Raw genomic sequence first — 26,693 nt, forward strand, 5'->3', positions numbered from 1 at the left:
CTCTCTCCCTCCCTCTCCGTGCACATACCTGTACACACCACAGTACATCCACCATTATGAGCAAACCAATATGGAAACGCTGGGCCTGGGAGCCCTTGGAGGTGCCATGTCAGGGTGCCTCAGACAACTTGGACTTTTGAAAGTGGGTATGAGAGACATCGTGGCGTTCACCCATGAATCCCTTAGCCCGGGTCTCCTCAGGGTCTGGGCATTTCCTTAAGGACTTTCCAATGACATGAGCTGATAGACAGCCCATGCTCATATTTCCTGTCTGTCCCAATCACAACTTTATAGTATTTTTTTTCGAGATGAGATCTCGTGAACTATTTCCCCAGGTGGTCTCGAACCAGGATCCTCCTGAGTAGCTGGGATTACAGGCGTGAGCCACTGGTGCCTGACTCTTTGTAGCATTTTTTAAAACCAGGATTCTTCAATAAGATTCTTCCCTTCCCCACCAAAGTTGACTATGTAGCAAGTCATAAACCAACATAGATTGAGTTCCAAAAGTGGAAGCAACACAGGCCACGTTCAAAACGAGAAGTTTACAAAAAATCACACACACACACACACACACACACACACACACACACACACACACACAGAATTAGGGCTGGGCACGGTGGCTCACAACTGCAATTCCAGCTACCAGAGAGGCAAAGATGGGAAAGATCTCTAATACCAGCATGTGGAAAAAGTTAGCAAAACCCCATCTCAACAAAAACATCAGGCTTGGTGTTGCACACCTGTCATCCCCACTGCTCCAGAGGTGTAAGTAGGAGGATCCTAATTCAGACAGGCCCTGGACAAAAAAACATGCGATCCCACCCAAAAAAATAACTAAAGCAAAAAGGGCTGGGAGTGTGGCTCAAGTGCTAGAGTGCCGGCCTAGCAAGGGAGGCCCCAAGTTCAAACCCCAGTACTGCCACAAAAAAACCCCAAAACACTTGTATTGTCTTGAACAACACAAAGCACCCTTGTGAATAACTCCTGCTTTGTAGACAATGAAAACTGAAGTTCTGCTCTACTTAGAAATAGTGCAAGTTGAAATGTGGGAGTGGAGTCAAAGATGTACTCAGAGGAAAATCTACTGCTCTAAACTTTTTTCCGTAGTACTGGGGTTTGAACTCAGGGCCTTGTACTTGCTAGGCAGGCACTCGCCACTTAAGCCAGGTCCCCAGACGTTTTTGCTTTAGTTATTTTTCAGATGGGGTCTCTTGCTTTTGCCTGGCCTGCCTCACACTGAGATCCCTTTACCTCTGGCTCCTGCATAGCTGCTTATAGGAGTCTGACACCATGCTGCTGACTTATTCTTTGAGATAGGGTCTCACTTTTTGCCCAAGCTGGCCTACAATTTTGATCCTACTATCGTTGTCTCCCAGGTAGCTGGGATTACAGGCATGCACCACCACAGCCCGCCTTTTTTGTGTATCTTCATTTCTCTGTCTCTCACACACAATAATATCCTTGTACATTTACGTTTGCATATTTTTGTGAATACCAAGACTCACAATAGCACAGGGGCCACTCAGAGCTGGGGTACCCCAGGCAAGTTGCTTTCACCCTCCAGGCCTCCTTTTCCACCATCTTAAAAGGATAACAACAGAAGCCAGGCACAGGACGCTCCCATGAACGTGGGTAAGGTGCTGGGCTGTCACCTGTTAGAGTCGCTCCTCCTGGGGCCGCTGCGCAGTCACAGGGCGTGTTCCCTGTCGCTAGACACCTGCTCCATGCAGCTTGCATGGCGGTTTCCCACGGCTCCGCCCACGCACCCGCCAAGTCAGACTCTGATCTCGGGCTCCGGGGAGGTTTTTAATTTGCATTGATTTTCTAATGAATGCGGTTAAGGTCTTGCCGGAGGCTGTGGCTTTTGGAGCGCTGCAGGATTCCCCGTGGGACGCAGTGGGCTTTGGCCCGTGGCTAAGGCGGGGGGGTGGGAGCAGAGAGCTTGGGGCGGCCTCACGAGGGGACCTGGCACTTCCTGGGGCAGCCTCGGTGACACTCTTGTTTAGCCTCGGGTTTCTGCTGTGAGAACCAGGGACTAATAAAACTGTTATGAGAATGGAAAGAGGTGACGACTCACTCCAATGACCAAGTAATGACAGCTCGCAGGGGCTGACCGTGTTCTAAGTACCAGGTCCTGGCCAGAGATTTGCAAACGCGTGAACCCCTGAAATCTCAGTCCTCAAACAGGGTCCCAGAGGTAAAGTCACTCAGGAGAGGTCACGCGGCAAGTCAGTCGCAGTCACGACTTGCCAGGTGTGACTCGGGTCATTGTATTCCTAGAGCACCTGTCAGGGGAATGGCAGAAGGCTGAAGGAGGCAGAGCTGAGCTCTGAAAGACTGACATTCCAGGGGCGGAGCTAACGTTCCAGAGGGAGGGGCTGAATTCTAAGGGGAGGGGCTAACGTTCCAGGGGCGGAGCTAACATTCCAGAGGGAGGGGCTGACATTCCAGGGGAGGAGCTGATGTTCCAGTGGGAGGGGCTGACTTTCCAGTGGGAAGGACCAACCTCCCAGGAGGGGCCAACATCCCAGGGGGTGGAGCTGACACCCAAAGGGGTGGGGCTGACATTTCAGGGGGCAGAGCTAATGGTCCAAGGGAGGAGCTGCTGGTGCAGAAGGCGGAGCTTACTAGCATCACAGGGACAGGCGCTAACATTCTAGGGGGAGGGACTACTATTCCAGGAAGGACCAACATTTCAGGGGAGGAACTAACATCTTAGGGGAGGAGCCAGCATTCCAGGGGAAGGGCAAGTCTTCAGGGGAGGAGCTAACACCGTGAGGGCGGGGCTGACAATTCATTGGGCAGAGCCGACATTCCAGGGGGAGGGGCAACATTTAGGGGTGGAGCTAACATCTTGGGGCGGGGCTAACAGTCCTAAGAGAGAGACTGACATCCTCCATCTTTGGGAGTCTAGCGCCTCCACCTCCTGGCCACACCCTGTCCTGTCGCCGCAGGTGTTGGGGGGTTGGGCACACAGGAGGCACAAACCCCTCCCTTCTTGGGGATTCAGAGTAAAGATGGGGCCCTGACGAAGGATCCCACAGAAACGACATTCACTTCCCAAGCAGAAGAGAGGTAATTATGTGCTCTTAATCACTACCTCTGTTTCTCTCCAGCAGAGAGGGAGGGGAGGCGGCGCCCCCAATCTGGCCTGGTTAGAGATGTTCCCAGCCGTAGGAGACAGCGTGTTATCAAATGTCATGTCGGAAAATAGCTGTCATAGACTGCTCACCTCCTGACACCTCCCCAGCCCCGCCCCACACGTTTGTAGGTTCCTGGTGACTGAGCTCCTCATGTAGCTGCTTCTTGGGACAGGGACTTTGTGCTAGGTTGCATCTAGGCCAAGAAGGGCTGCCAGGACTGGATTCGAACTCAGAACCCAGGGTGTCTGCGGCCAAGTGCTGCTCTCAACACCAGCGTGTGCGTTTCTTGGTTCCCACTCCTGACCGTGTGGAATAAAATGGAAAGAGAAATATGACAGCCTCAGGTTCATATCCATCCATGACGGGGGGGATTTCTCTCCCTTTCCTTTGTGGCTGTGTCCTCCCTGCAGAGTGACGCTGTGTCCCAGCATCCAGGTGGGAGGTGCTGGCCACCCCAGTGGCATCAGGCTCTGACTTTATATTCAGGAGTGTTTTGATGATGGCTGAGATGGACACAAAGAGCCACAAAGGTGGCCAGGCCGTGGCAGAAGCGGTACCCACGACAGGGCATAGGACAGAGCTCCCGGGAGGCCATGTGAGGTGGGACTGGAGGCCTCAGTGGAAGGCCAGGCTGTCGTGGGTGCTGGGGAGCCACGGTAGGCCTGTGAGCAGAGGAGGTCACAGTGTAGAAAGTGCTTCCATGGCCTGGTGGAGGATGGACAAGGAGCCATGAGGAGGCTGGGGGTCTGGGGTCCAGGGGGAGGGGAGGTGGCCAGAGCAGGAAGAATCCAGCCTTGGAGACAGACAGAAGAGGGTGGGGCAAGGGCAGTGCTGGGGGCTTCTGGGCAGGGAGAGGGCTAGGCTGGTAGCGGGGGGCCAATGCCATCCCCTTCTGTTGTCCTCTGCCCCCCTCCACTTCAAGGCTTAGGTGCTTTGAAGCCCACAGGGGACACAAGATAAGGTCTGGCCAAGCCTGCCACCCACTTCCCCTCTGCATCTGCCTTCCTCTTTCCGGGCGCCACCCCTGCACTTCCACCACCTCAGCCTGGCCACTCCGTCCACCCACCCCCACCTTTAGCCCCTCCCAACCCCATGCCTGTTTCTAACTCTCTGCCCCTTTCTCATTCCAGAGGCAGATTCAGCAATTGACTGACTATGTGACCTTCGGAGAGTCTCTATTTGCTGGTCTATAAAATGGGTCCATTTGCTTCCCGTTGTAGCTCTAATAAATTACCAAAAATTTAGGATCTTTATCTTACAGTTCTAAGACGTCTTATGGGAGAAGAATCTATTCTTTTGCTTTTCCCAGTCTGCATTTTAGGACTCAGCGTCCTTCCTCCTCTACACCCCACTCTTCTGCCTCCCTTTTTCTCACAAGGACTGTGGGGACCATGCCTATGGGACAAGGGGGTCCCCTGCTCACTCATTGACCTGTGGAATCAGCAATATCCACGGAGCACCAACTGGACACTAGAAACTGTCTTAGGTACGAAAAGGACAAACACTCCTTATGGAGTGTCCACAGCAAAGCGTTTTGAAGGTAGTGTGATGACGCAGAAGTAAAAGACAACACAAGGAGGGGGCAAGAAGGCGGGCTGAGGGACAGTAAGTGACAGCCAAGGTAATCTGGGAAGGCTTCTTGGTAGAGGTGACCTTTGAACAGAGACCTAGATGGCCTGCGCATCCAGGATACATGAGGCTCACTCAGTGTAGCCTGAACCCACTCTCAAAACCCTGCATATACAAGGAAGGTAATGCTGAGTCGACCCGACGGGGTGAATGGTAGACAGAGAAGGGCTTCCAGAGAAGGTGAGGTTTTAAAGGATGAGTAGGAGTTTGCTCTCTGCATTGATGGAATAAAGCAAGGTGCACCAGAGAGAGGAAACAGCTTGGTGTGTGCACATGTGTGGGGAAGTGTGTGGCTTATTCTAGGAACTGCAGAGCAGACAAAGGGAAGTGGTGGCTGGGAGTCTGGTGAGGTGGGCAGAGACATGGCAGGCAGGGCTGAAGGGCCAGGTTGAGGGGGCTCCTCCCTTACCCTGGGGGTGTCCTGGAGAGCAAGTCATTCAGAGGGGGAAACTGAGGCCCCAGCTCAGACCCCACGTGACAGCCTCTCTGATTTCCAGCTAGGCCCTGGTCTCCATCTTCTGTTCCATCAGCTGGTGAGTTGCCCACAAGTTCCCTACCTCGGATCCCCAGGGGATGACCAGCCCACCTGCTCCTGCTTAGACATCCCAGAAGACACCTGACCCATCAGCAGGTGAGCTCAGGACATGAGGGAACAAGGGATAAACTGAGGTCCACAGACAGCAGGACCTGGGGACGTAGGGGGTGCGGATCCCCTGGGCTAACATCCTGGCCTCTGAAGTCTCACAGATGTGACTCAATCCCGGGTCCCTGTCTTTCTGGCTGTGGGATTTTGATTTCCCCTCTCTGGGCCTCAGTTTCCCTATTTGAAAGCAGGGCCATTAGGAGACACATGCAAGCTTTGAACTTGAAGATACAGGGCCCCGAGAATGGAGGAGGAGGACGGCAGGGCTGAAGGGCAAAGGCTGGTTCCTGGAGGGGAGGCTGGAAGAGGAGGCGGCCGAGAAAGGGAGGGGGCCACCCGGGGTTTCCTTTTGGACTTTGTTCAAGGGCACTGGGGAGCTATGGAAGGGGTGGGAGCAGGGAAGAGGCGGATGGGGGCAGATTGGAGGGGGAGAATGGAGGCAGGGGGGATGGAAGATGGGGGTTAGCCTGGGCTGAGCTGGGCCATGGGGACGGGCAGAGTCACGGGGCTTGGGACATGGAGGAACAAAGAGGGAGAGTCGGGGTGGTTGGCAGGATTGTCCCTGAGGTGCAGGACTGTGAGAAGCTTGAGCCTTGGGCTGTGCTAGTATGGTGGCCTCTGGGTCCCAACAGCCTCATCCAGCCCATGGAGGACCCTTCTGAGACTTGGTGGTCAGCACCCTCCAGGTCCCCATGCCTGCCCTGGGCCACCCTCTTCTTTCTCTACTCCCTGGTGTCCCTCATCTCCTACTTCCTGGAGGTGGCCAGCCACGGCCTGCTGACCTGGGCTGCGGGGCCCCTCCTGCCCTTCCCGTGTCTGCTGCCTGGTTTGGTCACCACCAGGTCATCACCGATCTCACTTTCACTGTGCTCCTGCCACTAAGCCTCACCTGGACGCTCTCCTGCTGGCCCCTGGGTGGTGACTTTTGCCACATGGACCCAAGCCTGGCCTTCCTGACCTTCTGGGTCAGTGGCCGCCTGCTGACCCGAGTGGCCGCCAACTGCTACACTGCACTGGGACAGCCTGCCTGGGAGTTGGGCCACCGCAGGGCTCGGCGGGTGGTTTTCTGGAGTGCCGGGTTCTGGCTCCTGCTGGTGAGCCTGGGCAGACTGACCCTGAGAGCCGTGAGGACCCAGGCCAGCCTGGCTGTCCCTTATAACAGGACTCCTGCCACTGGGTCCCCTGGCCTTGATCAGGACTCCAGGCCCTCGGGTCCCTTGTTGGACCAGATGGTGTTTGGGTTTGGGGTGCCACTGGGGGTGCTAAGCACCTTTCACCGTGTTCTGAGGGCCCAGCTGCAGCTGGCCAGGCTCAGCGGGTGGCCCCCCACTGCTGAACCTGTCCTGGGCCACCGTGGCCGTGCACTTTCTGTGCTGGTTCCCTTTCCACCTGCTGATGTTGCCCGAAGCCGGGCCGGACTTGGAGGACGTCTGGGTGCTGCTCAGACCCCTGGTGGTCACCCTCGTGGGGACCAGCGGCTGGCTCAACCCCCTGCTCTGTGTGTGACCAGGACTTTCAGAGATGGCCCTGTCACGGGGAGTGGACGGGGAGGGCCCGGTACTGGACGTGGATGCTCAGCCATCCTGAGGGGACCTGAAAGGAATGGTGGCCTTCGCATCTCCTGACCTCCTGACAATGTGGGGCTCGGCTGAGATTCGAGCAGACAGAATGACAGGATTGGGGGATGGAGGCAGGGGGCAGAGAGGGGACAGAGACCCAGAGAAAGGGGGACAGAGACCTAAAGAGAGAGGGGATAGAGACCCAGAGAAAGGGGGCATGGACCCAGAGGGGAAAAATGGAGACCCAGGGAGAGAGAGCAGTGGAGTGGGTGACATGGGGGGAGGAGAAGTCACGTGGGCCCCTTGGGGAGAGTCACACAGTCTGGTGGCAGACAGAAGTCGAGGCAGGGAATGGGGTTGACAGACGGGCCAGGCTGCTGGTGTAGACAGAAACGCAGAAGCTCTCTGGTGAGGGATGTCCTAGAGGAAGGTGAGGAGAGACAGGACAAGGTGACAGAGACTCGGGTACAGACATCTCAAAGACTGTGAGAGGCCTGGTCCTGGACAGAAAACCAGCACAGGACAGGACAGGACAGGACAGGTGTTACTAGGGTTACTGCCCCTCCTGCTGCTCTCAGGACTGGGCAATTCCTGAGGCATGTGGCTTTCAGAGCTTTCGGGGACTGTCCCCATCCCATGTGAACAGGGACACTGGCCCCACTGCCCCACTGGGTGGAACAGAGCAATACTGGACAGCTGACAGGGCTGGGCCAGTTTTCTCTCTCTCTCTCTCTCTCTCTCCTGGCAGCTCTCTCTCTCTCTCTCTCTCTCTCTCTCTCTCTCTCTCCTGGCAGCTCTACCACTTGAGACACACCCCTGCCCATTGGTTTGTGTTTTGTCTTTTCTTGCTAACTTTGCCCAGGCTGGCTTTGAACTCGAGATGGTCTTGTGTCAGCCTTCTGGCTAGGATTAAAGGCGTGTCCCACCACTCTTGTCTTCTCCTGCTGGAGTGGGAAACGCACAAGTCTTTCGTGTCCCTTTTCCATCTGTCCCTGGGAAACTATATTTGCCTTCTTTCATTTTCAAACTTAAAATGTTTCAAACCCAAGGTTAATTTTGCTCCACAGCCCCGTCTTTGACGCGGCCATCCAGGTACCTCTGTGATGCGCTCAGCTCCAGGACAGGAAGATAAATTTTTTCCCCTTTGGTGATGGTGAGGTTTGAACTTGGGACCTTGTGCTTATTAGGCAGGTACTCTACCACTGGAGCCACGCCCCCTCCAGTCCTTTTTGGCTTTAGCTATTTTTCAGCTAGCACATCATATCCCTCCCTCCCCTGGGACCATCTTGGATCTTGATCCTCTTAGCTCTGCCTCCTGTGTAGCTGGGATGACAGGTGTGAACCACTACACCTGGCTTCTTGGTTGAGATGGGTCTTGCTAACTTTTCACCCAGGCTGGCCTGGAACCTCCAGAGTAGCTGGGATTGTAGACATGAGCCACCCAGCCCCACCATCTCCTTCGTCCTCTGGCAAGGCCTCCCAGGCAGCCTCCAACCCTGGCTGCGTCTCCAGGGAGAGCGTTTAACCTAAAATCGGTGAAGCTGAAGCCCGGGCCGCATCCCAGGCACTGTGGTTTAAGTGGTCAGGGTGGAGCTGGGCTCTGGGAATTTCAAAAGGTACCCAGGGACTTCCACAGTGCTGGGCTGGGACCCATCCATCTCCATGTGCCTGCAGTTGGGGAAATGCAACCTTGACAGCTCCTGGAGTTTTCCCGGAGGAAACCTGCACTAAGTGCCCAGACCCCTGGAGTTGGGGAGGGGGACAGGAAAACCGCAAACGCTGGCTCTGTTATTCTTCTTCTTACTATTTTGGTACTGGGGAATTGAACCCAGGGCCTCACACGTGCTAGGCATGGGCTCCACCACTTGAGCCACCCCACCAGCCCTTTTGTGTTTTGTGTTTGAGACAGGGTCTTGCTAACTTTGCCAGGCCTGGCCTCGAACTCTTGATCCTCCAGCCTCCACCTCCTTCAGAGAAGCTGGGATTACAGGTGTGCACCACCATGCCTGGTTTATGATCTGTTTAAAAAAACTAACAGCCAAACCCACACTGGGAAGAGGGGAGTTGCAGGGCCGGGGGGCGGGGTACTGTGCTTGGGGTGGGGGTTTCACAAAGCCTTTGGGGGAAGGTGACAGAAAATAAAGGTGGGAAAAGGCACTCCATGCAGGGAGGGACACAGCAAGTCCAAAGCCACGAATGAGGCATTTTGAGTTCTATGTGGCTAACGATATAACAGAGGCCATGGGAGACCAGGGTGTCAGGCTGGGATTCTGATTTGGGGCGGGGGCTGTAAGCAGGGAGGGGCAGGGTGGGCTCAGGGTAGATAGAGAACGGTCCCTCTGAGGCCTGGAAGGGAGGTGGAGGGCAGGTGGAGGGACCCCAGGCAGGGAGGAGGGGGACGCAGCCAGGACACCCCAGGTCTTAGAATTGTGATTTTGTGCAAACCTGACAAATGCATGGACCATTGGAGCTGGGAAAATGGTCCGACACTGCCGCCGTGTGGTCAGTCGTGGTTTTGCAACCAAAGGCTCATCAAGTCTGGACGCTTTGGGGAATCAAGGGGCCGGGTGTGTGTAGTCCAATAAAATTGCTAATCTGGGCGAAAATCAAGCCAAGAAATAATGAATCTGCTCAAAATTAGAAATTTCTAGTCCTTTCCTTGGAAACCCAGCACATACTGCATCAGAAAGAAGTCCCCAAATTCTTCTTAGCAGGAAAGGAGGTGAAACTCAAAAAAGGCTGGGGTGTCCCAGCAGAGAATGGGGGCGGGGAGGTAATCAGTATGGGTTATGGACACTCCAAAAGGAAGGGGCATCAACAGAGGGTGTAAAAGGTGGAGTGTAAAGGTTGAATAGGAGTTTGCTAAGAAAAGGAAAGAGCAGCCAGGTACAGTGCTCACGCCTGTAATCCCAGCTACTCAGGAGGCAGAGATCAGGAGGATCGAGATTTGAAGCCAATCCAGGAAAATAGTTCCTGAGACCCTAGCTCGAAAAAACCCATCACAGAAAAGGGCTGGTGGAGTGGCTCAAGGTGAAGGTCCCAAGTTCAAGCCCCAGTACCACAAAAAAGGAAGAAAAAGGAGGAGGAGGAGGAGGAAGAAGAAGAACAAGAAGAACAAGAACAAGAAGAAGGAGGAGGAGGAGGAAAAAAGCAAGCAGGCTGTGTTGACACAAAACGATGGCAAAAGTCATCAATGTCTTTCATCTTGGCCATTCTAGCCACGGCCTTCGGGAGCCCAAGGGACAGATTTTCACCTCTGTCTGACAGATTTGTTCAGAGATAAGCAGCGAGTCTGAAGTGCAAAGCAGGGTGCGCTGGTACCAGATGGCGAACTGGCCTCCTTCTTTCTCCCATCTGACTCTTAAACGCAGAGGTGGAATGTACTTTCCCCTCTGAGTGTTCCCGAAAGTTTCTACTCCTCCCTCAAAACCCAGCTCTGTTCCTACAGCCCTAGCATCAAAGCTGAGAGCCTGTGTCCTCATTACGCTCCCCACCCAGACCCAGGGTCCTCACCCAGCCCTCCTCCCTCAGACCTAGGGGTCCAGCCTTCAGTCCTTGGTCCCTCTAAGCTGGTCTCTGCCCTTGACACCACCCTGGACTCCTGCCATAACAAATTCTCCCAAACAGGATGGCTAAAGCAACAGAGGTTTATTCTCTCAAGTTCAAGGTCAAGGTCAAGGTGTCAGCATGGTTGCTGGCTCAGGGATCTGCCCCATGGCTCTCTCCTGGCATCTGGTGTTACCAGGAATGCTTGGCCAGTCTCAGCTTCAAGCTGTGTGACTCCAGTCATTACACGCACCTGTCTCAGTCTCTTCCCCTCCTTTTAAGGACATCAGTTCTCAGCGGGGCGTGATGGCTACGCCTGTAATCCTAGCTGCTTGGGAGGCTGAGATTGGAAGGATCACAATTCAAAGCCAGTCAGTCCAGGCAAATTGTTCACGAGACCCCTGACCCATTGTAGTGGAACATGCCTGTAATCCCAACTCTGGGGGAGTTGTAGGTAGAAGGATTTTAGTTTGAGGTTCTGCAAGAACTCAAGACCCTATCTAAAAATGACTAAAGTTTAAAAAGGGCCAAGAGTGTGGCTCAAGTAGCAGAGCCCTGCCAAGCAAGAGCAAGGTCCTGAGTTCAAATCCCAGTACCATAAAAAAATTAACTTCTGCTCTAATGATTTCTCTTAGACTTAGTTCCTGACTCTGGTTTAATTTCAGTTGCGTGTTTTCTGATTTACTTGTCACCTAATCCCTAACTATCCTGCCCAGGCCTGGAATGCTCTGTTCTGGTCGCCATGGTCACAATTGTGGTCTCCCTGACAACCACTTCTGGGTTCCTTGGCTTCTCCCCTCTATGGCTCAGAGGCTGGAAAGGGAGAGCGAAGTGCGAGTGTGCGCAGGTGGCTGAGGACCCATGGTCATGAGTTTCCAGGAAGTGAGAGCGTGGGGAGGGGGGGGTCGGAGGAGGGGCAGGGAAGGGGATGTCCTCACCTCTGGCCTCCTCCCCCAGAATGTGACCCTAGCCATGGCAGTGTTCACCATCATCTCCTCCATCTACTTCTTCAACAAGGTGAGGGCTTGAAGACAGGGTGTGCCCTGGGCCTGGCCTGGCTCGGTGCCCTGTGTGACCTCCGTCTCTCTTTCTCTCCCATGTCTCTAAGTATATCTGTCTCTGCCTCTTCTCCTTCGTCAGGCTCAGCAGTGAGAAGACACAGGCTCCCCAAGTCCTGGAGCACCCCCACCACCTGCCCGCACCAGCACCCGGGCCTCCCACAGTAAATAAATGTGACTGCAACAGCATACCTGTCCCCAGCCAGCTGCAGGGCCAGGCCGGGCCTGAGGGAGGAGGCTGGGCCTGGACCCCTGGGTCTGAGGGAGGAGGCTGGGCCTGGACCCCTGGGTATGAGGGAGGAGAGCTGGGCCTGGACCCCTGGGTGCTGAGGGAGGAGGCTGGGTCTGGACCCCCGGGTCTGAGGGAGGAGAGCTGGGCCTGGACCCCTGGGTCTGAGGGAGGAGGCTGGGCCTGGACCCCTGGGTCTGAGGGAGGAGGCTGGGCCTGGACCTCTGGGTCTGAGGGAGGAGGCTGGGTCTGGACCCCTGGGTATGAGGGAGGAGAGCTGGGCCTGGACCCCTGGGTGCTGAGGGAGGAGGCTGGGTCTGGACCCCCGGGTCTGAGGGAGGAGAGCTGGGCCTGGACCCCTGGGTCTGAGGGAGGAGGCTGGGTCTGGACCCCTGGGTATGAGGGAGGAGGACTGGGGTCTGGACCCCTGGGTCTGAGGGAGGAGGCTGGGGCCTGGACCCCCGGGTCTGAGGGAGGAGAGCTGGGCCTGGACCCCTGGGTCTGAGGGAGGAGGCTGGGCCTGGACCCCTGGGTCTGAGGGAGGAGGGCTGCAGGGATAGAGAGTTCAAAGCCAGCCTGAGCTACATCGAAAGACTCCATCTCAAAAAATCTCAACAAAATAAAAACATGGACTGCACATTGGTGTTAGGGCAGAAAGTGCCACACGACTCAAAAGGATTTAACGTGGGACGATGGGGCAGGCTAGGGTTTATACAGTGCTCCCATCCTGCTGTGGGTGGTGTTGTGTCCTGTCCCCCAAAAAGAGATGTTGACTTCCCCTTGTGCCTGTCATGTGGCCTCCCACATAGCTAGGAATGATGGGAGCCACCCTACCTGTTGGTTGAAATGGCTTGAAGCCAAGCATTGCTGGTAACACCAGATGCCAGGAGAGAGCCATGGGGCAGATCCCTGAGCCTCTGAAGGAGCCAGCAACCATGCTGACACCTTGACCTTGAACTTGAGAGAATAAACTTCTGTTGCTTTAGCCATCCTGTTTGCGAGAATTTGTTATGGCAACCATGGGGCATAATATACCCCCTCTGTGTACCAAGGGACAGAGAAAGGAACAATGTCATCTAGCCCCTGATCAAAGGGGTCCCTTAGGAGCTAGGCCACCCTCTGACCCCCCCGTTCCTTTCTCTGACTGACCCTAACCAAAGGGCAGGAGTCCTGGGTGGTGTCAAAGACAGAGGCCAGCTTAGAGGGAGAGAGGGAGCCGGGAGAGGATCTCGGAGGTGGACAGACACAGGAGGACAGTTCTCTATGTTGGCCATGGTGGGTTGTGGTCTCCTAAGATGCTCATGCTGTAATTCCCAGAGCCTGTGGATATGTGGCCTTATATCAGGAGAGGGACTCTGCAGATGTGACTGAGTTAACGATCTCAAAACATCACAATGGTCCTGGTCAGAGATAGGGAAGCAGAGGGAGGGCCGGGCATGGTGGTACCTGCCTGTAATCCCAAAGTTACTTGGGAAGAGGAGGCAGGAGGATCAAGGTCTGAACCAGCCCAGGCAAAGTTAGCATGCGACCCCAACTGAAAAACAAACAGAAGCAGAGGAATGGGGTGTGGGGGCGTGTTTCCAGAGGTTGAGCGCCTGCCTTGAACGGGAGAGGTCCTGGGTTCAATCCCCGGCACTGAAAAAAAACAAAACAGAAAAAGCAGGAGGCACAGAGGTATTGACCACCGAAGCAAAAGATGCCACACTGCAGGTGCTGAAGGTGGAAAAAGGGGCCACAAGCCGCAAAGCCTCACGCTTGAAGCAATAGGATTCTTGGTAATGGAGACAGAACTCAGGGCCTCATGCTTGCCAGGCCATCGCTCCACCACCTAAGTGACCCGCCCGTCTTTTATGCTGTGGTCTGTTTGTCAGCTAAGGTCTTGTGCTGCTGCCTGGGGCCAGCCTCGGACCATGAGCCTCCTACCTCCGCTTCCCAAGTAGCTGGGATTACAAGCATGCACCACCATGTCCAACTTGTGTTACAGAATTTTTGAAACTCTCTGTCCATTGGAAATAGGGTAGAAGCTTCTGGAATAGAGAAATAGAAAGGTGTTTCAAATTTCAGACAGAGGAGGGAACAGGAGATTTGATGGCACAGGGAGTCAGGGGAGCCAGTGGCCGACTGGACAGTGTTGTTTATTGCTGGTTGTATCATTCCAGTATGGTGAGGCCAACACGTCAGGGGCTGATCAATTGATCCATTGATCTCATTGGAAAGGTGGCTCTCATGCTCACTGTTCCTGGAAGGAGGGCCACACCACCCAGACCTACACATAGAGGTACTGCTGTGCTGTGAGTTCAAGTTCAAGCTTCCTTCTGCAGTAAAAGGAGACTGTTCCACAGCACTGTCCTGGCTTCTGGTGTGGCCAGTGATGCATGGCCATTCTTGGCTTCTAGATGCGCCACTTCAGTCTGTCTCCACCATCGATCACATGCTTCGGTCTCTTTTAAGACCAGTGGAGCTGGCACCGGTGGCTCACATCTGTAATCCCAGCTACTCAGGAGGCAGAGATCAGGAGGATCATGGTTTGGAGCCAGCCCAGGCAAATAGTTCTCAAGACCCTATCTTGAGAAACCTATCACAAAAAAGAGGGCTGGTGGAGTGGTTCAAACAGTACAGCACCTGCCCAGCAAGCGAGAGGCCCTGAGCTCAAATCCTGAGTTCAAACCCTAGTACTACCAAAAAAAAAAAAGAAAAGAAAAAATCAAGTCCTGAGTGGTGGTACACATCTATAATCCCAACTACTGAGAAGGCAGACAGAAGAGGACCACAAGCCCAAGGCCAGAGTTGGGTACAGTTATTGTGAGACCCCGATCTGAAAAACAGATGAAAGCAAAAGCACTGGGGGCGTGGCTCCAGAGGTAGAGGCCTGCCTAGCAAGCCCACAGCTCTCAGTTGGAGCCAGCCTCCGACACAGCTGGTGGCTCCAGCCTTCTGGTGTTTGTGACCTCATTCCCACAGGATGGGGCAGACTGGGAAGTCACAGAACCCAGCAGAAACAGCGAGGGTGACTGTTGCAGGGGATGTCATTTTGGATCACCCCCTCCGAGGGTCTCTGTACTCCTGCAGATGTTGGAACAGCTCCAGGCAGGTCCGTGCAGTGAGGGACTGGGAACAGAGTCCATAACCTGGTCAGGACACTAGGAAGGAATCCATCCAGCTCAGGTCAAGTTTCCAAATGACTGCAACCTTAATCACTCAGCTAAGTCACTCCCACATTCCTGACTTACAAAACCTATGAGATATAATCAGTGTTGTTACTGTTTTAAGGGGCTAAGCTTTAGCATCACAGGTGGCCATAAATAACACGACTTCTTGGCAATTAGTTACTTCTTCACCAAACCCTGTCCTCAAAGTGCTGAGTACACTTGAACTCAGCTGATCTGTATTGTGAGATGAAGGCACAGAGGTTGTGCCTGGACCCTGCTCATTCTTACCAGCTGTGGGTGGCATCAGAAGGCAGTAAAATCTTTAAGAAGTATCAAAGAGCTCCCAACATTGTAAGAAGAAGATTTGGAAAAGGGGAGGAAGAAGAGAGAAATCAGAGTGGCCCACAATGTGACACGCTTTCGTGCTTGCTCGCTCGCTCTCTCTCTGTGTGTGTTTGTGTCCAGGTTAAAAACACCTGGCCTCAAACCCCAGCTTTGCCACTCATGAGGTGCTTCCTCAGGCTGTGCCTCAGTTTCCCCTCATTACCTGTGTCAGCACCTCCTGGGGCTCCGTGGAGATGAAACGGGTTAATCCCAGGCTGGGGAGGGCCCTGGGTGCTGTTGGGGGGCGTGCTGGGGCCTGCGCTTGCTTGCGGGGGGCCGAGACCCAGGGTAATGAGCAGGTGAGGCTGCAGTGTACACTGTGGCTGAGCTCAGCGTCTGGGCTGGGTGGAGATGGCCGGGCCAGGGTTTCGGGGCCACACCGCTGGACGGTTGCTGCTGCTCCTCCTGCTGCTGCTGCTGCCACCACAGGCTCTGCCCGAGGGACCCCTGGTCTTTGTGGCTCTGGTGAGCTGCCCCTGCCCCGCCTACCCTGCCCTCCCAGCCCCCTGCCTCCCCTCGGCTAGCCCTGACCACATCCGTCCCCAGGTGTTCCGCCATGGCGACCGCGCCCCACTGGCCTCCTACCCCACAGACCCACACAAGGAAGCTGTCTCCAGCCTGTGGCCTCGAGGCTTGGGCCAGCTGACCCGGGTGAGGAGCAGGGCTGAGATTCGGGGCTGGGGCAGGGACAGAGTGAGGAGAGTCACTGAGGTCTGCTCTGTCCCCAGGAGGGGATCCGACAGCAGCTGGAGTTGGGACGCTTCTTGAGGAGGCGCTACAAGGCCTTTCTGAGTCCCGAGTATCGGCGGGAGGAGGTACTGCTATGTTGACCTCTACCTGGCCTCCTGACCTCCCACCTGTGACCCCCTAGGCTCCCTTTGGGCTTTGAGCTCTGGCCTTTGACCTCCATCAACTTGACTTGTATCCCATGGGCCTCTGAGTTATCCCTGGATCCACACTGGCCTCCGACCTCATCTCAACCTGAGCTATATAGTCTGACCCCAGACCTCCATCAACTCTGACTTTATTTTCTGGTCTCCATTTTTGTCTTGACCCCTACTAACTCCAGTCAGACCTCCTGACCTCTCACCTTGAACTTGATTGATTCTTTGACGCTTGTTGATCAATTTGCCCTCTTCAAGATCTATTTTTTTTTTTTTCAGTGCTGGGATCAAACCCAGGCCTTGTTTATGCCACATGAGCTCTCTACCAGAGCCCCCAGCAGTGATCTCTGACCTTCATTGACTTTGACCTTTTGTGTCACTTCCTTTGCCTCTTATTGGTTCAGCTCTGACCTTTGAGGACCTTGTCCTAAACTTTGGCCATTTCCTTCAGCCCACCCCCTGATCTTAAATCTCTATCTTCCTCTAACCCCCATCAACTCAACTGACTCCTAGCCATCATGTCTGCCCCCCTTCTGACCTCTGACCCAGATGTTCCTGGCACTGACCTCTGACCCTTGGTCCCAACTTCTGACATTGAAGGACAGACACTTGAATTTTGACTCCCAATTCCTTCTATTTTCATGCCCCTTAACCTACCCCAAACTCAATCTGACGCTTTTGATTTGCTACCACAGCTGACCTCTGACCCTCTCCCGCCCTGCCCACCCCAGGTGTACATCCGTAGCACTGACTTTGACCGCACCCTGGAGAGTGCTCAGGCCAACCTGGCTGGGCTGTTCCCAGAGGCCGCCCCGGGGAACCCTGAGGCTGACTGGAAACCCATCCCAGTGCACACGGTGCCTGTTAGTGAGGACAAGGTCAGAGGTTGTCTGGGGCGGAAGAGGAAGGAAAAGGGATGGAGAGAGACAGAGATGGGGGTTGGGTGCAGGACAGAATGAATGGCAGGGATACTGAGATGGAGAAGGATGGAGGCAGCCCTAGGCCTGGTGGGTCACCTCCCGGAAACCTGAGAAGGCTCAGAGTGGCGACCCTGTCCCTGGCCGAGCTGTCCAGAGGTTGGGAGCCACCAGGTCCCCAGATGCTCAGGGGAGTTGGGAAGAGAAGGTCCAAGAACCCTGTGCACTCACTCAGCCCGCCATGAGTGCCCAGCCATGCTGCTGCCTGCTCTGAGCCTCAGTTTCCCCCAGCTGCTGAGGTTCCCCATGCGTAGTTGTCCCCGATACCACGAGCTGCTACGTGAGTCCACGGAGGCTGCCGAGTACCAGGAGGCTCTGGAGGGCTGGACGGTGAGCGGGGTGCTGGACTGGCAGGGCGGGCACTGACTGGGCCAGGGTCGCTTGGGGCTCACCCAACCCTCTGCACCCAGGACTTCTTAAGTCGCCTGAGCAACTTTACGGGGTTGTCGCTGGTTGGGGAGCCCCTTCGCAGGGCGTGGAAGGTTCTGGATACACTGATCTGCCAGGTGGGTCTCCGTCTCTCCTAGCCAAGGGGGTCAAAGCAGAGTTTTGTCATTGGATAACTGTGTTTCCTTAAAGTGACTTAATCCTCTGGGCCTCAGTTTTCTCCATTTGTACAGAAAGGATGGCTACATGGTAGCTGCATCTCTGCGGGTTAATTCACGCACCAGCTGGCCACATGGAGTTTGAGGCTGTAGACTGTGGCAAATCTCCCCGTTAGCCTGTAATCAGAAAAGCTCAGGAAACCAAAACTCAGTAGCAGTTGACCTGAAATGAGGCTGCACTTTATCTGGTACTCTGCCCAGAACCGTGGGCAAGTTCCCAATTGCACACATAAGTTAAAGCCACTTCCCCACACTCTGCTGGTTCCTTCCTAATATTCCAACCCTCTGACACCAAAACACCTCTGGTCCCAAAAGGGTTCGGTTACAGGCTCTGACCTGAGTACCAGGATAGCCACCTTACTAGTTAATACTATTGCCTATGCGTGGTTTCCCCATGACTGACGGGACAGGGGGCGGGAAGGCGACTCAGGATGTCCCGTGTCCTGGTCCTCTCTCCGTCTCTCCTCAGCGTGCCCATGGTCTCACCCTCCCATCCTGGGCCTCCCCGGATGTCCTGCGGACACTTGCACAGATCTCGGCTTTGGATATCGGGGCGCACGTGGGTCCACCCAGGGCAGCAGAGAAGGCCCAGCTGACAGGAGGTGAGGTGCAGGGCCTTCCTCCAGGGTGTGTGTGGGGTGTGGGTTCTAACCTCTCTGCTCTTGCCCTCCAGGGATCCTCCTGGATGCCATCCTGAGCAACTTCTCCCGGGCCCAGCGCCTGGGGCTGCCCCTGAAGATGGTCATGTACTCAGCTGTGAGTCCCTGGGAAAAGGGAGGTAGTGTCACATGGGCAGCACAGGGGCAGGGCGATGGAAATTTAGGTGAGGAGCAGCCAGTGATCCCAGTGAAAGCTTAGCCCATTATTGCCTTGGGTAAGGGGTATCTCCAACCCTCCTCTGATCACATCACTAGAAGGCATAGACTGGACAGAGGAAAGTGATGGTGTCAGGAGAATTTAGCTCTACTGAAAGGACAGGCTATTTAATCGAGCTGTCCAGTCATAGTTTGCATGGGTTGAGTTATCTTTATTCAATGGTAGCCTATAACCTGTGGGGCGTCCAGGGAGAGGGACGCTAGAGATGGGGGACTTCTGGATGCCTAAGTTCAAGAGAGCCCTGTCTCAGCCCTCTGATCCCTGTCCCCTCTACAGCATGACAGCACTCTGCTGGCCCTCCTAGGGGCCCTGGGCCTCTATGATGGCAGGACCCCAACCCCACCCTATGCTGCCTGCCTAGCCTTTGAGTTCCGAAGGCGCCTCAAGGAGCAGGAAGATGACAAAGATGGAGGGTGAGGATGGGATGGTGCTGGGCAGAGCAGAATTCTCTGGAAGGGTGATGTGCAGGTAGAGGGGCGTGACCTAACTCCAAGCTGGATGGAAGATTTAAGGATGGACAGACAGGTGGGAGTCAGGAGCCCATCTTCACCTGGCTGCTCCCTGACTCACGCTGCACTGGGCTGTTTCTGCACTGAGATTGGAGGCAGAGCATGTGTCACTGTCTTCTCTCTCCCTCCAGGAATGTCACCATCTCCCTCTTCTACCGCAACGACACCACCCGCCCACCCCTGCCCCTCAGCCTCCCTGGCTGTCCTGCCCCTTGCCCACTCAGGCGCTTCCATCAGCTGACAGCTCCTGCCCGGCCTCCTGCTCATGGGGCTCGCTGCCAAGGTTCCTATGACCCTGCCACCTCCCCAGGTGACAGTCCTTTGCGCTTGGGCGGGAGTGGGGGATCCCCTAGGGCTGACCTTCCCACAGCCACAGCTGTGCCCCTGCTCGCTGGAGCTGTGGCCGTGCTGGCGGTTCTCAGCCTGGGGCTGGGCCTGCTGGCCTGGAGACCCAGCTGCCTGCGGGCCTTGCGGGAGGCCGTGTGAGCAGGGGCAGCCCTTCCCCCCAGTCGCCACTGGATCCCAACACGTGTGCTCACCTGCTGCTCTGGCTGGTCACTTACTGCGCGTGGGGAACAAGGGCTGGGCGGCTCTCTGGCTAAGTGTGTGTTGCTGTGTGCACATGCCTGGACGTTTGCGTGGATACGCACTCAATGTGCTTGTATGGGTTGGGACATGGGTGTTCACACACGGTGCGCATGCACCCAGGTGGGAAGCACGCCTCAGGAGCCACATGGGACTTCACCCTTCACACGCAGCCCACACCCCACACCCCACCAACAGCTGTGTAGCCAAGGGTGACTGCAAGTGAGTGGTGCTGGTCAGTAAGGTAACTGCTGACCAAGTGCTACTATTTAAATGTAGAGCCAAGTGGGTGGTGGCTGCCCAGTGAACAGGATAAAGGTTTCAGTATGGCAGGGGGTCCTGCTGGACCTCTTGCTGGAAATAGGGACACCCCCTACAGGACCTAGTAAGGACCCAGCCACTCTCCAGAGGGTCCAGGTGACCACAGGGTCTCCAATGTGGAATGCTGTTGGCGTTTTCTGGCCCTAGGAGGCGGCTGGGCTTCTTGCTTGTGGCTCCCCCAAGCCTGCCCCTGGGTGGGTGATCCTGTGCGCACCTCTCCTACCCCAACCCAGCTCAACGCCCCAAGACGTCACCGCCAGGACCAAGTCAGACAGCGCAGCTCCTGAAGGGCCATGCAACTGCTGTTTAATGGGCACCTGAGAAGGCAGAGCCACCAGGGGTGGCTGTCCAGATCCCCGCCAAACCCAGAGCTGGCACTGGCTCAGGGCCATGTGTGCCACCAGAGAAGCCCCTGGAGTACATAGTGGGGTGGGGGGAGGGGCACTACACACCAGTAATAGGCTCACAGGGCCTCCTGCAGGAGGCCATGGAGGAAGCCGCCTGTCCCTCTCCTAAACCTAAAGTGTCCCTCAGGCTTAAAATAAAATACTCCATAAAGACGTTGCATTAAAAAAAACCTTTTTTAAAAAAGTAAACTTCAGGATGGTTTTGGCCATGGGCTGTAGCACCTTAGCCATGGCAAGAGGTCACCTCTGCTGCCCATGGGGGTGGTGGGGGGAGGGGAAGTCCCTCCCTTCGGGGGTCCCTGACCACTGTGTGCTTGAGAGGTCCATGGGGAAGGCACTTGAGGCCAAGCTCTTTTGGAACCCAGCCTCCCACCCCCATGGCTGGGGCAACCAGTGTCCTCCAGGTGCCAGGTGAAGGGCAGGTGTGGTGGACAGGCGCCTCCTCACCACAGGCCTGGTTGGGGCAGGGCGGCAGGGGCTGCTCCTCCTCACCAGGTCGGTAGCCCGGGGGGCTGAGGCTGCGCTTGGCCTCTTTGATGTACAGCTCTAGCAGGACCTTGGTGGGCTGCTTGGCCACCTGCTCCCTGGGCACACCGTGTCTGAGCAGCCAGCGCACCAGGTCCTTGTGTGTTGGGTTGGGCCCCAGCATGGGCTTGGGTTGGCCCTGCTGGCTCTGGCGCCAGAGCAGGCCCACATTGGCAATGGTCTGGATCTCCAGCACGGCGTCCAGCACCGTCATGCCCTCAACCAGTGTCATGCCCTTGACCAGTGAGAGGCGCAGCTCCAAGGGAGCGGCTGTGAACAGGCGCTGCTGCAGGCCCTGGGTGAAGGGCACGTCCTCTGGTGCGCTGAACTCAGGCTCAGGGAGTGATGGGGGCTCGCGGTAGATCCAGTCGAGCATGCCCAGCTCCCGCACCAGCTGGACGCCCTCTTCCATGGTGGTCCAGGGCTGGAAGGACAGCTCGGTGGCCTCAAAGTGCAGGAAGGACTCCCAGCGCTGACGCCAGGCCTTGAGCAGCCAGGCCAGCAGTGCCTTGCAGCTGCCCTGCAGGGTTTTGCAGTGGTAATTGAAGATGGGGTCGTGGGTCAGGTCGCCTAGCAGCGCCAGCTCCCCAGAGGTCAGGGACAGGGCCAGACCACCATGGTCATATACCCGCAGGATCCAGGAGAGCATGAGCTCATTGGAGTTCTGCTTGAAGTGCTGCGAGATGGCCAGCAGCTCGGTGTATGTGTAGCTCCGGTCCCCACAGCCCACTGGGGCAGGCGCTGCAGCTTTCTCAGTCATGGCCCCCACTGAAGCAGCTGTGGGAAGGACAGCCAACACTAGGAGGTGTAAAGGGCCCCACCCCCACCCCTCCAGAGTAGAGTCCCTCAGACTCCTGGGTGTCAAAGGCCCTGGGGGTGGGGTGGGGGACAAGGGATGGACCATGTTCTCAGAGGTGGTCAGAGCCCAGTGCTGGACATCATGGGGGTCTCCCAAGTGTAACCCTGACACTGGATGTCTCAAAACAAATCCAGCCCCTCCTCCTGCGCTACCCCCACAGCACAGGGCACTTGTGCTTGAACAGTGCATGGTGTGGATTCAGCTCTGAGCCTCGTCTATACCAGCTAGCATAGGGTCTTACAGCTGTCCAGGCTGGCCTGAAACTCATGATCCTCTGGCCTCTGCCTCCCAAGGGCTGGGATTATAGTCAGTCCCACCGACAGGCTATCCCTTCTGCTCTTACCTGGGAGGAAGGTGGGGCTACAGGGCCTGGCCAGGAGGAAACACCTGTAGGCAAGATGGAACAGGGTGGGAAGAGGTGGGTGAAATGTAGGGAAACATGGCACAACCATCTACTCCTTCCTCAGAGCCAGGGCCCCTCAGACCTCTGGGTGTCAAAGTCCCAGGGGGCACCATGTCCTCAAGCCAAAGTCAGAGCCCAGTGCTGGACATCATGGGGGCCCTGGTGCTCAACCACCTCAGATTTCAGGGTCACTTTGCAATCCTGTGGGGTACAGGATAGTTGAGTGTTCAGAGACCCAGGCAAGAAAATGGTGGACATTTTCTTGATACCCTGGGTGCCACAAGAGACCAGGCCCCCAAGGCCATCTCAAGCCTGCTTCTTGCTTTTTCTATGATCTGCAGCCAACAGACACAAACTACCTGAAGGCTGCTTCCCCTCTGGAAGGTGGGGCTGATGAGCCTGGCAGACAGGCTCAGGAGAGATTTCATGGAGGGGGTAGGGTTCTGGTGGCTGTTGCCCAGCCCCAGGTCTGTTGTCGTTTTTCCCACCCAGCTTGTTAACCAGTCTGGGCTTGGAATCTGGTGTCACTGTTCCATTCTAACCTAGGGAAGTGGTTTCAAGAGCTACATGCTGGGAATGGACTCAGGGTACAGGTGCTATAGGTCTCCCTGTCCTGCCAACTTCCTTTCTTATCACCTCACACATATCCACTCAGCTGGCACCCTTGTGTCTCCACCTTTCCTACCCCAGGAGTTCCCCATGCCCACAACTGTCCAGTGCTCTGCAGAACCACAGCAGCACAGGCCCAGCCAGTAGCAGGTCTGTCACTGCACCCACTGTCCTACCAAGGACACTCAAGGAAAGTGGGAACTCCTCAAGCTGAGAACACTTGTTCCTTGTCCTGTAACTTGCACTTGCCTGTCTTACGACTTAGCTCTTTTGAAACACTTGTAGAGTGTTTTCCAGAGAAATCCTGCTATCTTAACAATGACTTCTAAATTGGGCTTCTTTTCATATTAACTTATGCCTGAGGGATTCACTGGAGGCTGATGAGCTTTGCTCAAAGGTGCGCTGCATTCCACCCACAACCCAGTGTGACAGGAGGTAATGCTGAGCCACTGTTTCACATCTCCTGACCAGTGTCTGTCCTCTCATCTGTGCTCCTTGGAGACAGCACCAAGGCCAAGGAGACAGCTCGACAAACATCTCCTTCTTTAGGTCTTGCACAGCACAGCTGGGACCTAGACCTAGATGACTGGGCTCCAACACCTATGAGATGGTTTTTAAATGTAAATTGTTGGCTTCTAAATCAGGTCCCAGAAACAGATGATATGAAGTCACCTGAGGTGAGAGCGAGGTATGTTATGGATGAGGGACTGCAAGCAAGGGTTCTTACCAAGTCGGAGTGACAGTGAGTGCCTCCTCAGCTTGAAGACACACCTGCAACACAGGAAGGACGCAGTGAGGCTGTGTGTAAAACAGTCCACGAGTACAAGAGATCAAAACCAGGGCCCCTCAGACCCCCAGGTGTCAAAGGTCCTGGGGGGCACTGTGTCCTCAAGGATGATCAGAGCCCAGTGCTAGCCATCATGGGAGCCCTGGCCCCTCTACCATCAAGTCCCAAGGTCACTTGCTTTTGGGGACAGAGGCCAAACTTAACAGAATGAAGGGACTGGGAAACACAATCCCCCCGCCCCATTCCCTGTGTCACAGACCCGTAGGGAATCCTTATGGGGTGAACTTCCAAACCCACTACCTGCTAGTAGCACCGAACAAACGCTGTTAGGCCTCAAACCCTCCAAAGACCCTTGAGGTTGGCACAAGAACACAGGAGCTGTTGCAGGAGAAAAAAACCCAAAGCTAAGATGTAAGCAAGATAAGCAAAGATGGCGGAGACAGAGCCAGAATTGAACAAGTATGCTGCAAGGCACATTCTGGAGATGACTCAGAAGCAACCAGCAGGAAGAGAGAACAGTGCACAGCAGTAGGAAGTAATCAGTGTCACAGAGGGGGGATGAAGGCATTGTCAGTTAAGTAGAAAACTGGCATTTTACGGTCATAAGCGAAATATGAAATCTTATTTCCCCGAAGACTTTAACAGAAACTCCTACAAGCAGAAGGGAATCTACTGGATTTCTTTCTATGTTACTGAATAAGGAAATTCAATGCAAAGAGATTCTTGCAGGGTGGTGATGGAGGAGTGACATCGCCTAGCAAAGGGAAAACCAGCGTTCCACAGACCACAAGCCCAGAAGCTGCAGGTGAAGAAAGGTCTCGTTTCCCTTCTCTTAGGCGTACTCCTACCTGGTTCTCCAAAGCAACCCAGTACTTCACCGGGAGCCTCATCTCTTCCTTGGCACTCGGGATCTTGCCTCTCCCCTGCACCCCCACCTATTCGATCTCTTTGCTTTTGTTCTAGATGAGCAAAAATGCCCGCCTCCCAGAAACTCAAGACAAAGACAACAAGGGCAGGGCTGGGCGCGGGGAAGGGGTTCAAGGCCACTTCTGGCAAAAAGTTAACAAGACCCCCGTCTCAACAAACAAGCCGGGCATGGTGGGGCACCCCTGGGGTCCCAGCTACATGGGAAGTCATAGGGAAGTGGATCACAGTCCATCCAGGTGGGCCGCGGCATAAAAAGGTAAAAAGGAGGAAAAAAAAATCCAGGCGCCGGTGACTCACGCCTATAATCCCAGCTGCTTAGAAGGCAGAGATCAAGAGGATCGCGGTTCGAAGGCAGCTCCGGGCAGAGTTCGCGAGAACTCTCGAAAAAATACCCACACCCGCAAACAAACAAACAAAAACCGGTTTAAAAAAAAAAAAAAAAAGAGACCCAGGAGGGGCTGCCTGAGGAAGAACCTGCCGCTTGCACAGACATGGAAATCCTCCTGAGGTAAAAATTAAAAATCTTACTCCTCAAATAGGCAAGATGGCGGAGACCTGCGACGTGGGCAGAAGAAATGGCGCAGCCCGCCCCGGCAAACCCCTTGCTGAGCACCTGGTGGGAGGAATCGCCCCATTCTCGCTTAAGGGGACCCCCAGTTCCCACCCCAACTGCGCTCGTTAGGCCCTGGCATAGACCCCGACCCCACCCAAGCGACATGGTCTTTCCCGTCACAGCTCCAGGCATCTTGAGACACGTGCGACCCAGACGCCTAATCCCGCCACACAAAAAAGAAAGTCGCCAAAGGCGAAGCGCTCACCCGACCCCTCCTCTCCACAGACGAGCGCCGACTGCAGCGAGCCTGCTTTTATAGAACGCGCCTGTCGCAAGGTCCCATTTTGGTTCCCTCTTAGGTGTCCAATATATTTGCCTGTATCAGGAACCCAGTTTTCGTGCTGGGGAAAAGATTTCTAGTCCATTTCCGGTAGAATATTCTACCGGAAATTGCAAGAAGTTATCTCTGGAGGCAGGAAAGCAGGAGTCAGGAAATATCTGGAACATATGTCTTGGTACCATGAGTCAGGCAATTCTGAAGCCGCACTTAACGAAGGCGGTGAAGAGAAAAGGCCCCGAGAGTGGGCGGGATCAAAAAGGAAGCCTCTGGAATTGTCAGCGCGACAGCGGCGCCGCGCGCCTTGAGGCGGGGCCGACTCTGAAAGGCCCAAACCAAGTACCAGTCACAGGGCGGGAGGCGGGGCCAGAGCGAAGATTGACAGGCGGTATATCCGGTGAAAGCACCAAGTGCCTCAGAATTAGAGGCGGAGCCTGCACGGGGAGGGGCGGGCCAGATCAGTGACGTAGGGCTGGTGGGTGGGGCGTGGACTCGTGGGTCTAGGGAAGGAAGAGGTGAGGCTGGATGCCTGGGTTTGGGAACAGAAGTTAGGGGCCTGGACCCGGGATTGAGGTTGGACCGGGTTGGGGCTCATCCTGGGTTTAGTTGGTTTAAGGTCTGGGTTCTGGATCTTGGTGGGGTTGAAGATTTAAGGAGGGTGACTGATGAGAGAGAGGGAAGGGAGAAGGGGGAGGCGGGAAGGGAAAAGGAGCTGGGCCTTCCAGTGGCTTACATGTGTAATCCCAGCTACTCAGGGTTCGATGCCAGCCCCCGGCAAGTAGCTCTCCAGACCTTATCTTGAAAAAACCCATCACAAAAAAGGGCTGGCAGAGTGGCTCAAGTGGTAGAGTGCCTACCTAGCAAGTGTGAGGCCCTGAGTTCAAACTCCATACTACAAAAGTACAATGGTGGTGCGCCTTGGGGTGAACAGAATATAACTTTGTTTAGCTCATATCTTGATTATTTAGGTTGTTATCTTCCTTCCAGCCAGGGCATTCCCTGCATGAACCCAGTGATCTGAAGGGAAAGGAAAGAAGAGACATCTCCACCCCTGGCTCCTGTCTCACTGTGGCCCGTCTAACTTAGTGATGTTGGTTTTGCTCACTCCCTATCCTGGTCTTGCTCTCTCTGCCTTGGCCTTCTTGGTGTTCCTGGAAATGCTGCATCTATTTCTACCCCAGGACCT

General features: G+C 55.2%; 3 protein-coding genes, 1 long non-coding RNA gene and 3 other non-coding genes across 11 annotated transcripts; 3 read left to right on the forward strand and 4 right to left on the reverse strand.

Moving 5' to 3' along the window:
* Positions 1–4,326: 4,326 nt before the first annotated feature.
* On the forward strand, positions 4,327–12,079 carry LOC141418038 (uncharacterized). The gene is made up of 3 exons (XR_012442673.1): positions 4,327–5,406; positions 11,481–11,540; positions 11,664–12,079. It is a non-coding gene; the product is annotated as an uncharacterized lncRNA (long non-coding RNA).
* LOC109683882 (C3a anaphylatoxin chemotactic receptor) lies at positions 5,928–6,938 on the forward strand. The gene is given in 3 exon segments (XM_020159940.2): positions 5,928–6,223; positions 6,226–6,734; positions 6,736–6,938. Coding segments are annotated over 3 exon segments (987 nt in total). The 5' UTR covers positions 5,928–5,934; the 3' UTR covers positions 6,925–6,938.
* A 3,615-nt stretch (positions 12,080–15,694) lies between the features above and the next one.
* Acp4 (acid phosphatase 4) lies at positions 15,695–19,856 on the forward strand. The gene is made up of 11 exons (XM_020159920.2): positions 15,695–15,808; positions 15,890–15,994; positions 16,072–16,158; positions 16,959–17,105; positions 17,436–17,534; positions 17,615–17,710; positions 18,279–18,411; positions 18,483–18,565; positions 18,962–19,098; positions 19,326–19,504; positions 19,565–19,856. The coding sequence occupies exons 1-11, from the start codon at positions 15,695–15,697 to the stop codon at positions 19,678–19,680; spliced, it is 1,296 nt and encodes a 431-aa protein (XP_020015509.1). The 3' UTR covers positions 19,681–19,856.
* Positions 19,857–20,669: 813 nt separating this feature from the next.
* LOC109683866 (uncharacterized) lies at positions 20,670–25,503 on the reverse strand. Of its 5 annotated transcripts, none has more exons than XM_074058069.1 (5): positions 25,436–25,467; positions 23,991–24,068; positions 23,631–23,674; positions 22,235–22,278; positions 20,670–21,809 (listed from the first exon to the last, which is right to left on the reverse strand). In XM_074058069.1, exon 5 carries the CDS (start codon positions 21,790–21,792, stop codon positions 20,731–20,733), a length of 1,062 nt encoding a protein of 353 aa, XP_073914170.1. In that variant the 5' UTR covers positions 21,793–21,809; positions 22,235–22,278; positions 23,631–23,674; positions 23,991–24,068; positions 25,436–25,467; the 3' UTR covers positions 20,670–20,730. The 5 variants fall into 5 exon arrangements, with proteins under 5 accessions (XP_073914170.1, XP_073914171.1, XP_073914168.1 ...); XM_074058070.1 differs by lacking the exon at positions 25,436–25,467 and adding an exon at positions 24,539–25,419; XM_074058067.1 differs by lacking the exon at positions 23,991–24,068 and having other exon boundaries at positions 25,436–25,503.
* Positions 21,872–21,983, reverse strand: LOC141418389 (small nucleolar RNA SNORD88). Its single transcript, XR_012443035.1, has one exon. It is a non-coding gene; the product is annotated as a small nucleolar RNA SNORD88 (small nucleolar RNA).
* Positions 22,364–22,454, reverse strand: LOC141418388 (small nucleolar RNA SNORD88). Its single transcript, XR_012443034.1, has one exon. It is a non-coding gene; the product is annotated as a small nucleolar RNA SNORD88 (small nucleolar RNA).
* On the reverse strand, positions 23,743–23,833 carry LOC141418387 (small nucleolar RNA SNORD88). Its single transcript, XR_012443033.1, has one exon. It is a non-coding gene; the product is annotated as a small nucleolar RNA SNORD88 (small nucleolar RNA).
* Positions 25,504–26,693: the final 1,190 nt, after the last annotated feature.

Source organism: Castor canadensis, chromosome 16 (assembly GCF_047511655.1).
Source record: "Castor canadensis chromosome 16, mCasCan1.hap1v2, whole genome shotgun sequence".
Lineage (NCBI taxonomy): Eukaryota > Metazoa > Chordata > Mammalia > Rodentia > Castoridae > Castor > Castor canadensis.

Coding starts and splice junctions, on each gene's coding strand:
- Acp4 (XM_020159920.2), top strand. CDS start 15,695: ATGGCCGGGCCAGGGTTTCGGGGCCACACCGCTGGACGGTTGCTGCTG. Junction 17,711..18,278: donor TGGATACACTGATCTGCCAG/GTGGGTCTCCGT, acceptor GTCTCTCCTCAG/CGTGCCCATGGTCTCACCCT. Junction 19,505..19,564: donor TGACCCTGCCACCTCCCCAG/GTGACAGTCCTT, acceptor ACCTTCCCACAG/CCACAGCTGTGCCCCTGCTC.
- LOC109683866 (XM_020159921.2), bottom strand. CDS start 24,580: ATGAGGCTCCCGGTGAAGTACTGGGTTGCTTTGGAGAACCAG. Junction 22,279..23,630: donor CTCACTGTCACTCCGACTTG/GTAAGAACCCTT, acceptor TCTTGCCTACAG/GTGTTTCCTCCTGGCCAGGC. Junction 21,810..22,234: donor TAGCCCCACCTTCCTCCCAG/GTAAGAGCAGAA, acceptor TCCTTCCCACAG/CTGCTTCAGTGGGGGCCATG.